We start from the raw sequence: 13,712 nt of genomic DNA on the forward strand, positions 1-13,712 counted from the left end.
TTCAAGAAGCCTGGAGAAATATTCCTGAAGACTACTAAAATTGCAAGAAAGCTGCCTGAGAGAGTTCAGGCTTTGTTAAAGAATAAATTCGTTCAAACCAAATATTGAATATTTCAAGCTTGTTAGTATTATACAGATTCTTCTTTCCTTTATGTATTTTAAATCCATTGTTTGCACATTTTAATAAATAAATTATGTTAATAAATCTCTACACCTATTTCCCATTTCCGTAGCAAAATATAAAGAAGTGACATGTGGCTTTTGCACAATACTTTAAGAGGTCAAATTGGTGGTTTAAAAGATTAAATATAAATTTATCTGATATCTATACTTTTATTTCAGTTTTCTTTTGTTGTGGTATTGCTACTTTTACTTCAGCAGTTGACTTGAATAGATCTACATGTAGAATAAGTGAAAAACCTCACATCTTATTCCCGCAGGCTTATGGAAAACAGACTTTTGCAAATATAGACATAAAACTCTGTAAGTGCTCCAATTGTCCCAGAAAGATAAAACGCTATTAGACTAACCACAGAAATATTTACAGTGAGTCAGCCTCTGTAAAAGTGGCTATTAGTGGTAGAAAGAGAGAGAGAGAAAAATAACTGCTGCGGGAGGATTCAATGCACATTAAAGCTCAAAAGGAAAAAAGGAGGAAGCAAGGATGTCACAAAATAAAGGATTATGAGACATGAGGAAGACCCACACAGGAACAGATATAATTACTTTCTGGGTGAGCAATATGCAGATGTGGCCATCTGGGTCATCTCAGTTGACAAAGGGGGTGTCAGCTCTGCATCATCAGCTGCTGCTCATAATAGCCAAAAAATTGCCGCTGCACAGAGATAAGCTTGGGACTCTGGGTAGGAATGAAAGTCTTATCTCCAAATCCTATAAAGAGCACCAATGTACTTCAACAATGGCAGCCACAGAGACAATACTTTCACTTTCAATATGAAAACAGGAGGCAGGACAGTTCAATTACAGAAGCCTGTGTCCTGACAAGAACTGGAGAACAACGTATTAAAGTTAAAGTCAAGTTTTATTTGAAGGGAGTCATGGGTACATTCATATGAGCGGTTATTAGACCAGGTGTTTCCGCATAATAACCTCAAATTTTAAGTAGAGTGTTTCTGCTGCTTTCGACAGAGGTTATTGCTTCGATTTTAGGGGTGGTTCTTTGGCTTTTTGGTGCATTAAAAGATTTTAAAGGCTCTCTTAATGAACCTCCAGCAACTCTGTTAGATTTAGAGTCCAGTGAGGTCATGTTGTTACGGGACATTCACTGCCCTCATAATGTTGGTGTGACCAGACCCTGGGATCCAGCCTGTCATCACAATCACCATGTCGCCGGACTTGAAGAACCCTCTTGTTTTCCCTGTGGTGTTGGAGAGATAAGGGCATGTGAGTAATATGGCTTATATTATATAAGAACTACAAGCGGGCTGAACAGAGCACAGACTGACCAATTTCCATGCCAAAGTTGACCCTGTTGTCCACATCGTCAGCCCACACAGGAGCGGGCAGAGGGTGGAAGAGGGCAGGAAACACGCCTCGTAACAACTGAGACTGACGGGTGACCTGACAAAGAGAAAAAAAAGATTAGGTACATTATAAAATAACTGCAAGTTGCTTGGTGGTTATTGATTTTTATAGTCTGTCAGTCTGTTGATCCCCCGATATATTTACCAGTAAAAACAGGAATGCAAACAGACAATGTGACAAAGAGGAGTGTATAAATATACAATGAAGGCTAACTGGGAGACTGGGAACAAGAGAGGAAGAAAACAATCATACAGACAGGAAGTAAAACAGAAAACAACACAGCAAAGAAAAAAAACTATCAAAATCAAACAAACTAATAAAATACACATATGGAGCCCGGAAGGCTCATGTTAGACATACTGTGGTCTTTTCTAAAGTTAGCTATACATCAAAATAAGATTCCTGCAGGTAGTAAATATCTGTTACGATTACTGTTGAGCAATTAAATGCATTATAATTAGATGGTGGAAATCCAAGCCTCCAACATCGCACGTGTGGTTGAATAGGATTTGGAAATCTGTCTGATTGAACAAATAACTTCAGAAAGACGTATTTATCAGGAGATGGAGACCTATTTTTACATTTAAAGAAGGAAGAGAGAGGACTATGAAAGTATGTCAGAATGAGGCAATTTTGTTTAAAATATGGTCATTGTTATATTCATTTATTTGTGTATCCTTTTATTTTTCTTTTCTTTTAATTAATATTACTGAGAAAAATGAAACATGCCAATTTTGTACTCTGTCACCACAATTTTATTGATACTAAAAGATGACCTGTGATTGATCAAAAGTGTGGACGTCATAATAATGAAGGTCAGGGGGAGCTGCCTTCATTTCAGTGACCAGCCATAGTGTGGGGTTATTACAGAGCATTCACGTGTGCTCCATCAAATTTGACCCTGATTATTGCTTTGACATTATTGGAAACCATGATTCTTTTTTTAAAGACCGTGCAACCCACTTTGATCACCGGTCTTAGAACAAGAAAGTTCAATAAAACAGAAATACAGTCGGTAATAAATACTCCAGATTGGTGATACCAGTCTGACAACACTGTCACAATTTACCACGACAGACAGCAAAAGTGGACATCGCACACTAATCACTTTTGAAAACAGCGAGATATCATCATCTAAGCCAGACCTTCCCAAAGTGTGGGGCCCGACCCCTAGGGGGGGGGCGCAGAGCCATTGCAGGGGGGGCGCGGCATGAAAAGGGGAAAAAAACCAAAAAAAACAACAACCATGGGGCTCCCACACAAGCGCAAAGCAGGAGATGAAGCATCGCTGAATATGTTTTCAAACCAACTTCATTCTAAGCCAAAGACTAGAAAATATGGTGAAGCCTATCTTCTCTTTGGTTTCACCTGCACAAGTGCTGAGGTAGGTCTCCCCTGCAGAATTGGTCTTTCCTGTGTCGGGAGCACCGCTGGGCTCTCCAAATCACAGACAAACAGTATCCCACATTCTTGATTTTTAGTTCACAAACACTTGTTGTAATGACTAACTACTCCTGACATTTCGGAGATGTTAGCTCTTTATACAGTAAAGTTACAGTGGGATACAAATAACATCAGGCTGATCCTCCCACGATTTGTTCCCCCGGTTCAAATCACGGACTAACAGCATCCCACAGCTGTTTATGTTTTTAAACTCAATTTGCACAGAGAGGCTTTTTTTTTTAATGTATTGACAGCAATGTTGAATATTATTACACAGGAAAAAAACAACTACATGTAAAATAATCACACCTTGACGCCTCTGCCTTTCTAAATAGAGGGACAGTAACTGCGTGTTTATATGTAAGCGTGTAAAACGTGAAGATAGAGACAAAATACTGTTAATCTGCCATTGGCGCACAGCTGACGTGAAAAAAGGCACATACCTTTGACGTTGCAAGAACTCTGTATTCCTCGCCCACACGTAAACGCAAAAAATGAGTTTTAAAAAATCTCAGTTTTCGGTGATTCAAAACGCCGTTTACGTGTGGACGAAACAGCTGCGTTTTCAAAAATACCCGTGTAGGTGCAGACATAGCGTAAAAGAGTTAGTAGTTTATTTTCTTACTACCTGCAGATTACTTGTATTTTCTTAATTGTTTACTAAATGTTTGAGGTGTGAAATAAACCGCAATTGAGCAAAATATGGGTGTGTGTGGTTGGAGGATGTGTTTGTGCGTGCGGGGGGGGGGGAACGCAAATATTTTTCTGTAAAACAAAGGGGGGCCCAGCGAAAAAAGTTTGGGAGCCACTGATCTAAGCTACGTTTTCATGGTAAGACAAATGCACCAGGTGTCAGCACAAAAGTAATATTTCTTTTGGTTCATAGAACAGAGTGTACCTGTGGGCTCCTGGTGACGGCAATGATCGGACAGCGAGGGCGGTACCTGGACAGGAGATGAGCCGACCTGCAGAGAAGAAGTGCAAAGTTAAGGATGGAAAATAAATTATCAGTGATGGCACGCATGAACAACACTTTCATACTGAGGGAAAAACGAAAGCAGCATCACTGCTCCTTGGCAGAAATCATACAGGACTCTTTTCTTCCAAATATAATAATAATAACAACTCGCTTTTGTGATTAAAGCTGCTGTCTTCCATGATCCGTTATTAATCCCGCTTTCAAGGTCATTTAGACCGCTTCCTCTCAACATCTTAAAAGTAAAATCGGCACTTACTCAGCAGCTTAACACCCAGAGCACAGTAGGATATCAACTAAACAGATACCTCTCCATTTGTTAGTTTCTTCACTCATTTATAGAAGCTTTTGCTTTTAAGACTGTCTGCTGTCTATGAATGTGAGAATCTTATGTGCTTACACTTTTGAAATATATTACAGACATTACAGATAAACTATTTTCTAATCAGAATTAAATCTCACAGTTTTAATATCTGATATGTTATGGTTGTATGTTTACTTAGACATAATGGCTAAACTAATTGGAGATCATTCTAGTGTATTTTTATGCACATTTTGGTAACAGGAGGTACGTGTGTGTCCCCCTGTGTGCACATTTAATATATGTGAGACGGGAAATCTCACATATATTATATAAAGTACAAAATACACAAAAACAGTACAATGAAGCCCCATAAAACCCAGAAGATGCACAAGCAGCAAACATTACTGCAATATTCAGCCTGGACCTTTGGGATAAAAGAAGCTGCAAACTTTAAAGAGCCTGTGTTATATGTTTGTTTGGAGAAGGACAAATAAACTTGTTTCTAGCATCTACAAGGACGAATACAGAAATTATTAATCCAAGTTCCTCTTTTCCAATCCAAGGTCACCGGAGTGCCGGAGCCTATCTCCTACACCCTGGATAAATCTCCAGTCTGTTGCAGGCCTCACAAAAATTACAGACACATTCGCACCTGCATACATCACTAACACGTGTGCAAGCACAGGGAGGTCCAGGCTGGATTCAAACCCCTTTTTACTATGAGGCAACAGCGATACCCACAGCACCACCATGCCGACCAAACAATGATAATATATTTATGTTAATTATTTTCAAATGGTTTTCCAAGTGCCCACTCTGGGTCAGGGACGAGACCCTGCCCCAAGTGGATGAGTTTAAGTCTTGTTCATGAGTGATGGGAGAAGGGAGCGGGAGATCGACAGACGGATTGGTGCAGTGGCTGCAGTGATGCGGATGCTGTACCGGTCTGTTGTGGTGAAGAGAGAGCTGAGCGTAAAAGCGAAGCTCTCAATTTACCGGTCAATCTATGCCCCTACCCTCACCTATGGCCACGAGCTGTGGGTAGTGACCGAAAGAACAAGATCGCGGATACAAGCGGCAGAAATGAGCTTCCTCCGAAGGGTGGCTGGCCTCTCCCTTAGAGATAGGGTGTGAAGTTCGGCCATTCGGGAGGGGCTCAGAGTAGAGCAGCTGCTGCTCCACATCGAAAGGAGCCAGCTGAGGTGGTTCGGGCATCTGACAAGGATGCCCCCTGGGCGCCTCCTGGGTGAGGTGTTCCAGGCATGTCCCACCGGGAGGAGGCCCCGGGGCAGACCCAGGACACGCTGGAGAGATTATATCTCTCGGCTGGCCTGGGAACGCCTTGGTATTCCCCCGGATAAGCTGGAGGAGGTGGCTGGGGAGGTCTGGGCTTCTCTGCTTAGGCTGCTGCCCCCGCGACCCGGCCCCAGATAAGCGGAAGAAAATGGATGGATAGTTTTCCAAATCTAATCAGGCTTTTTAGTTACTTGTGCTAAATATGCTAGCTCTTAGCTTAGCGCTGCAACAGAACTGGAGAGAGTACAACATGGCAGCAAACTCCACCTACCAGCATCTTTCTATTAAACTAACAGGCCACAAAGTGAAGGCCAGCTATAGTCCCGGTAGATCAGCTGATCTCAGTGTCAGGCAACTTTCACACAGACCTCACACAGAGCATCTTATTTAAGTTCCCTAAACATGACCATAGCCTCTTTACATCTGCAAGCTACTTTGCAACCCTCCTCTACCACAGCTTCTCCTTCCATGCCATTTCTGACTTAATCAATGTAATATCTGTTGATGGTTCTTGCTGCTGCTCTTCTGAAACAAACGTAAGATTCTCTTGACTTTAGCGGTTCTGACTGATTTACTGTTTTTTTTGGTAGGAAACCCTCATCAAACAACAATAAAACTTTGTCTTATGCTATATCGTGACAGTCAGGTGAACTGTCACGATATAGCATATAGCACTGCTAGTTCTGACACATTTATCATGAATGTTAGCTGATATACTCACCTGCCAGTGGTCGTGAGGACTATAATCGCCCCGGCACAGCATTTGAATGAAGACTCCACTGCTCCGATCGCCGTGACCTCCGTGGGGTCAGAGGAGAGAGGAGTGAGGCGGCGCAACTCCTCAAAAAGCTGCTGGTGGAAAATGGCTGCTTCTGCCTCCCTACAGATCTGAGATAGAGCGACAGAGACAGGGAGAGGGACAGAGAGAGGGTTAGAGCATTATCAGAGGGCACTAAGTCAGACGCAACCGAACGACACCATGTGCACACAGAAACACACACCGAATGCATCATTGCAACTGACTCCACAGGAAACAGTCCCTTGGCGGTTTCTCCAGATAGCATTACACAGTCAGCTCCATCCAGCACAGCATTGGCAACGTCACTGCCCTCTGCTCTAGTTGGCCGTCGGTGGGTCACCATGCTCTCAAGCATCTGCAAATGCACAAAAACACACAAAGACACACATACAATACATTTCAGCTATAACCAAAACGTCTCTATAAGGTACTATAAATGGATTTCACCAATGAGTCCATCAAAAATAAGCCACTCGGAGTCTTTGTATGTCAATTTTTGTTCATTTTGACAAAGTGATATGGGCGAGCACGAAGACAGGAGGTAATGGCTTTGTGGATGGATAGATGGTAGAGTAGGAGTAATAAGAGATCGTTTAGACTGAGGCAGACGAGTGCGAGTTAGAGAAATCGTTATTGGTATGCTGGAGACTCAGTGTTATGAGTCAATAAGCGAGGCAGACAGTTGGAAAATGAGATAGCTTGCAGCATAGCCTGTGAGACTGCATTTTTAGTTAAGAAGCTTCGACTAATGCTGATTAGTGCATGTGTGTGGGTGTTGTTTGTGGGCTCAGGTCTCGAGTAGCAAACCTGCTATAACGCTGTCACTCCGAGTCAAGAGCTGTAGCATAAACAAAGTACAGCACTGTGACTCAACATGGCTGCGGGAGTGTTGCACGCATGTGTGTGTGTGTGCATGTGTGTAAAAGCAGAGGGGTGTGAAAGAGAGGGAATGTGTGCATCTCTGAAAATGAATTCACTGGACAAGTGACATTATGCACGAGTGTAAGGTTAATGTGTAGTTGGACCCGTTTGACATTCGGCTGGCTGAAACCGCAGTTAAAAGTCTTAATCTCAATATTTCTTCTTTTTCTGTGATTTTTTTTCTCTCTCTGTGTGTGTGTGTGTGTGTGTGTGTGTGTGTGTGTGTGTGTGTGTGTGTGTGTGTGTGTGTGTGTTCATCTCTGACCTGTGTGGCACAGATGACAGGCTTCCCAGCAGAGTTGCATCTCCCAATCATCATCTTCTGGGCAATGAAGACTTTCTCCGCAGGGATCTCGATCCCCAGGTCGCCTCTGGCAACCATCACGCCATCGCTCTCAGCCAGGATTTCCTCAAAACTGACAGACAGATTAGAGGAAGGAGTGAGTGTTTGGGCTCAAGAAGAGAGAGTTGGAAAAAGAGCACAAAAGGAGGAATAGGGAAGATTCTACGTGTTATCTAAAAACTAGGTCTTCCAATTCAGATTTTTTTTTGTCACGCTGCTTTTAGATCTTCAAAAGATATCGAGGATAGTGTAAAATTTTGATTTAAATCCTAAATGATCTGGATGAAATCCAAACTCCTATATGAGCAAGGAACAAAGAGACTGAAAGGAAAAGCAGGAAGCTGTGATGCTGATGTAGATTTAAAAGGGAAAAACACAGCTGCAGGACATCCAAACAGGACGTTTAACACCAAATATTCACAAACAGCTTAATTACTGTTAAGAATTCATCTTTATTATCTAATGTCTTTCTATTAAAACTGCAGTTAAACACTGTCAGCAGCCGGGGAGCAGCAGGACAAAGCATGAGATAAGTAATGGAGGTAAGAAGGCAGGGAAATAAATTATGTCAGGTATATTAATTGGCTGCAATAACTCACATGGACAGCCACAGAGACCGCTTATCATAGATGTGTAAAATCTAAAGTTGACATATGTTTCTCCTTCACTGACAGCTGGCTGTCCACAGGAGCGACAGATCACATCAGCGGTGGATTTAAAAGACCTGTCAAAGTCTCGTTGTGGAAGACTCATGCCGTCAGTGCCTGTTTGGCTAAAAATAACTCTGCAGAAATGGCATTAATTGGAAATTGGATTTTTCCAGGACTCACTTTTGAACTCCTTGCCGGCTTTCCACCTTGCTGATCACTTTAATATCTCGACCATGCGCCCCAAGAGCGCGACGCACATCCTTGACATCCTGGGCTGAACGGATGAAGCTGGCGAACACCATATCAACACCCTGAGCCACGCCGAACCTCAGGTCAGCCTCGTCCCGCGGGCTGACCGACTGCATGCCGATTAGGTCGCAGCCGGGAAGGTTTACGCCTTTACGACTGCAGAGCATCCCGCCTGATTCCACCACCGTGTCCACCCAGTCCGAACCTGACAAGAAAAATGTTGGAGATGCAGGGACTCACAAAGGAGTGGTGCATTGATACTATAAAAACATTCAGTAATACAACCAAAAATCAGAGCATGGGAAATTGCACAATTGTTGGATAATAAGGAAAATACATTAGAAGTAATATATAATAATGGAACTCAAGAATCCATAGAAAGATTTAAAGTTATACGTGCATGCAGGGATGAAGGTTTATAGGCCTGTGGACATGTTTGTATCAGTACACTGGCCTGAAAAGTTGCATTCAGTGCATGAGATATATGAGAATGAGCTATAGAAGAATGCACATAAAACTGAAAAACCACCTCGCAGATAGAAAATGACAAATGTTCACATAATTGAAGACAAAGAAAGCCTTTGGACCGTGGGAGGATAAAGGAGCCTGAGGTGAAAATCCAAACAGGCCCAGGAAGAGCAGAGGGAGATAAACACACAAGACTGTGTTGATACTGTTTTGTTGACCTTTATTTTGGTAAAATTTGATTTGGATCCAAATTTATAGTTGATGGTGGAGAAAAATTGTGGGCTGTGAGTAGGGGGATCAGATCCCAAAAAAGGTAGTCAAATATATTATAACGTATTATTTACACAATATCTGAATGGAACTTTTCCATCTCTCTTGCTAAATAAATATTTGAGCTGCTCTTCTGTCTTGTCCTTGGCAACAGCAGGGACGGATCCATAAATTGGCAAATTTTTCTGACAACTTTTATATTTTTATCAAATTACGACCACACATACTGTGTCCCTTCACACCATAGTTTCTCTTGCGCATTTAAAAAAAAACCAGACAAGGTTTTGAAGGAATTTATGGTGAGCAAATAATCACCAATTCAGAATCTGAACTCCTTCTCTGTTTCTTAGTTGAATAATAGCTTGTAATGCATATCTGAATGATTTTAGGGTGTCACATAGATGGTCTTTCACCTTTTGAATATAAAATAAGATCATCATTTTATTCTAATTACACATTTGCATGAAATTCATTATCAGCGTACGAATTCTGGCTTTATGTCCAAGCGTGTCCTCAAGCGTCCCAGGGACTGTTGCCAAATTTAAAGAAATAAATGTGTTCGAGTGACAGAGAGACAAATTGAAAACACAGTGCCTCTGGACACAGCTGTCACTGCAGATGTTTCTACAACGGCAATAAGACAGACATGTTTTATGTAGGTTTGCTAAAGTCTGTGTAATGCACATTACCTATATCTAATACTCGGAGTCCAATGAGGCCATCATCAATGTAGATCTTTCCATCCTTCTTGAGAACTTTGGGCAGGTTGGAATAGTCCACCCAGATTATCTTTCCATCTGTCTTGTCTTTGTCACTCTCTGCTGTCACCACGCGCACATTGTTGCCCTTCACCAGCTCCACCTCTTCTTCCACTTTCTGTCGAAACAGATACGAAACACAAAAACCTCCAATTACTGCTCTTGTTGTAAGCAAACATACAGTAGTATTGTCATTTCCAGCAACTGAATTTTCTTAGACACAAGATCTCTGAGTGCTGCTGCAGAAAAACAAAAAAACTGACTGCGTTTGAACCGTGACGAAATCCGTGACTGGTTGATTAAAAGGCGTGCTGTGTTACAAAACGCCGGTGTGTTTTGTAGTGTTTATAATGAGTAGTTCTAGTACCTTATCTGAGAGGGTTTGAGTGGCAGCAATGATGAAAACACAAGAGACTTTGTACTGTACAGGCATGAAACTTTAAAAGGAACACACTGGCTGCTTTGTGCAAAGCGTTTGGTATTTACTGATGACGTAACAATTATATTTCCAAATATTTGAGAAGGCAGCACACTTGATGTAAGACAACGACGGACAGAATTAGAAATGAGTACATCGGAGGGACAGCTCAGATCGAGCAGTTTGGAGACAAAGTTAGAGAGACAAGTCTGAGATATTTTGGAAAATTGCAGAGGAAGGATAGTAGAAATACTGGGTGAAGGATTTTGAATATCTTGTGCTCAGGAAGGTGAAAACAGGAAGAACACATAAAAGGTTCATGGATGTAGAGAAGGAGGACGTGCAGGTGGCCGATATGACAGAGGAGGACAGATACGGTGAGATGGATGCAGATGGGAGTAGGGAGTAGCCAAAAGAAGATGTTATGTCAAAAAGACAAGAATGGGATTCAAACATAGCATAAGTTTAAAAATTAACAGAATAATCCAAAAATATTTTGCACATTTCTACAAAAAACAAGCAGTCAAAAGTATACGTCTCAATGAATAATTCCTAACATGTGTTGAATGTTTTAACATGTTGTTGATGTCCACGCCTGCTATAAATGGCCAAATATAGCATCCACCATCTTCTTAACCACTTATCCAGGTAGGGTTGCAGGAGCACTGAAGGATATCCCAGCTAACATACAACGTGGGTAGTCATTATTATATATAATAATGATTGACTGATTTATTGGTTGATTGATTGGTTGCCATTACATATATTCACCTACATATATAATTTTGTATGCTGTAAATATCTTGTCTGTTAAAAATATAAATGTTTAGTAAAAATAGAGTTATAATTAGCATGTGTTTAGTAACTCAAGTGCACCTTTCAATTAGTCTACCCAGACTCAGATCAAATGCCATACAGAGTATTTCTGAAGCTAATCAACACACAAGGAGGTTTCCTGCAGCCTGGAGTTATTTGTTCAGCAAAGCAGACAGCAGGCAACAGCAACACGACCAACAACACAATAAGATGATGATGAAAAGGCAGATGAGCACACGCCTACAGCTGTTGTTTTTCCAGGAAAAGTAGCAACCTGTAACAAATGATGTGCTGCACCAAGGAATGGGCTTATTTTCTGCACCTCTTACACCTGACTGCATGTGACTGTTTGATTAGGTTTAGACTGTTTGATAGATGAAGCAAAGCATGCTCACCCCTTTAACTAATCCGGTGCGGATCTCTGGGCCCTTCGTATCCAAAGCGATGGCAACCGGTCGATAGTACAACGGGTCAGAGGTTATCGTCTCCACCGCCTCTCTGATGTTCTTGATGGTTTCACAGTGATACTGAAAGACACAGACAGGGAATCAATACCTGGCTGAGTGGAAAACCGAGGCGTGTGAACACAAATGCGCCACAACATTAAAACCAATAGCCAGTGAAATGATTCACATGGATCATCATCTGTTATCTGTGATGGGTGCTGGCATTTATGTGGCTGTTACTTCATCACAAGCCATGGATGTACCCACTCCCATCCACACATCCCAACTGCACAGGAGCAGCTCAGGGAACACAAGAAACAAAGACTGCAAGGTCTTCCAACTCCCCAGATTACAGTCTGATAGATGCTAAAGCAGCAAGTTGAGGTTAGTATCTTGCTGTAGGATATTCGGCATGTAGCCAGGGATCAAACCACCAACCTTCTAATTAGTAGATCTGTTCTACCTCCTGACCCACAGCCACTCCACAGTGGGTGGCAGATACCACAAAACACCTCCAGATGTTCTTTCTTTACGCCCCTGATTGGTCAAAGGTGTTTTGGTGTCGTGAATAAACAGGCAACATTAACCAGGCGGTTTTAATGTTGTGGCTGATCAGCATGTGTGCCGTACGTACTTCATGTGATCCATGAGAGAAGTTAAGACGAGCGATATTCATTCCAGCCTTGACCATCTCCTGAAGTTTGGGGATCGATCGAGATGCCGGACCTGAAAGGAAAAAAGAGAGTGAATAAAAGAAAAGCAGTTTCAATAATCAAATGTTCATTCATTCGATGTAGGCTCCAAAAACAGAATTTTATTTGTTTTCCATAAAAGGATCTTTAGGTTTTAAACAGCCACAATAAAATTACATTTTGGCTATTTTTTGTGTATTTCCTGATATTTTATTAATAGCCTTATTCATGGTATAATTTGTTAATGATAGAAATTTTTGTTAGCTACAGGCAGACATTAAAATGAACTGTTTGCTTGCCTGTTACTTTATCCCTTTAATGAAAACCCTTCAGGGAGTGATAAACAAACCCATGTCCTCGCGAGGAATCAAAACATCATCTGGAAAGCCAGAGCCAGAGCCAGATGACTTAGGAGCCGTTTGTATAGTGTATTTCCTTCTAATTGTTTTTCATCTTTTTCTGGACAGCAAAAGCTTCAAACTGCATCAGCCAAAAAGCCTTGCCAACAAGCTAAAGACCACCCACCCCCTCCAGACGCTGGCTTTCTGACACGGAGCCAACGATGACACATAACAGTTGTCAGACAACAAACTTGAAACTGAGACTCACTGTCTGTCACACTCACCGATGGTGCAGATTATGCTGGTGTTGCGCGCTGTGATTGGCTCCTGGTTGATGTCCAGGAGACAGAGATGCTCCAGGAAGGTGTCAGCCATACTGGCGTCAAGCTGCTGGCGTTGGATGAAAGAGTCCGGCAGTGTCATCACATCGGAGTAGCGCCTGATGCGAGCTATAATGACAGAGAAACGCTGTCAGTGGGATGAAGTTGAGTCATGAAGCTCTACTGCCAACTGCACCTGTGAAAACCAAATGAACCGAACACTTCCGACCGAACGAAGCGCACAATTTCAGTTTTAATAGCAAAAAGGAACAACACAGAATATGCTAACATTAAGAGATAAAACACAACACACACAGACCTGACATTAACTGCCACCAGCAGGGGTCACAAAGGTTTAGATGCTGGTATTCAGCCGACTTATGAGTCACTACTGCGAAAACTATACACAGCTGCTCTGCTGATACGCTATACTTTACAAGCAGTAAAGTGGCATTTGAAAACAGAGATGACGACTGATAATATGGAGGCAATATAAAGGTTTTTATGCTGACATTTGAAGCTGGAAGCAACCGTTTAATTTAAGGCTGGTTGTTTTTCATGGACCAGAAAGGAACACACACACACACACACACACACACACACACACACACACACACACACACACACACACACACACACACACACACACACACACAC

At 41.9% G+C, this 13,712-nt stretch overlaps 1 protein-coding gene across 1 annotated transcript in view; it reads right to left on the reverse strand.

Annotated features, from left to right (window-relative positions):
• Nucleotides 1–1,023: 1,023 nt before the first annotated feature.
• Nucleotides 1,024–13,712, reverse strand: part of pklr (pyruvate kinase L/R) — a 20,189-nt gene continuing 7,500 nt past the window's right edge. Inside the window, exons 2-12 of the mRNA XM_005732052.1 lie at nt 13,020–13,184; nt 12,337–12,428; nt 11,652–11,783; nt 9,954–10,140; nt 8,458–8,731; nt 7,550–7,700; nt 6,566–6,718; nt 6,286–6,452; nt 3,887–3,953; nt 1,467–1,581; nt 1,024–1,378 (exon numbers count right to left, since the gene is read on the reverse strand). Of these exons, the coding sequence (XP_005732109.1) occupies nt 1,272–1,378; nt 1,467–1,581; nt 3,887–3,953; nt 6,286–6,452; nt 6,566–6,718; nt 7,550–7,700; nt 8,458–8,731; nt 9,954–10,140; nt 11,652–11,783; nt 12,337–12,428; nt 13,020–13,158 (1,584 nt within the window). The 5' untranslated portion in view covers nt 13,159–13,184 and the 3' untranslated portion in view covers nt 1,024–1,271. The remainder of the gene's footprint in view (nt 1,379–1,466; nt 1,582–3,886; nt 3,954–6,285; nt 6,453–6,565; nt 6,719–7,549; nt 7,701–8,457; nt 8,732–9,953; nt 10,141–11,651; nt 11,784–12,336; nt 12,429–13,019; nt 13,185–13,712) is intronic.

This window comes from Pundamilia nyererei, unplaced genomic scaffold, assembly GCF_000239375.1.
Source record: "Pundamilia nyererei isolate P.nyererei 1_Seehausen unplaced genomic scaffold, PunNye1.0 scaffold00045, whole genome shotgun sequence".
In the NCBI taxonomy this organism is placed as follows: domain Eukaryota; kingdom Metazoa; phylum Chordata; class Actinopteri; order Cichliformes; family Cichlidae; genus Pundamilia; species Pundamilia nyererei.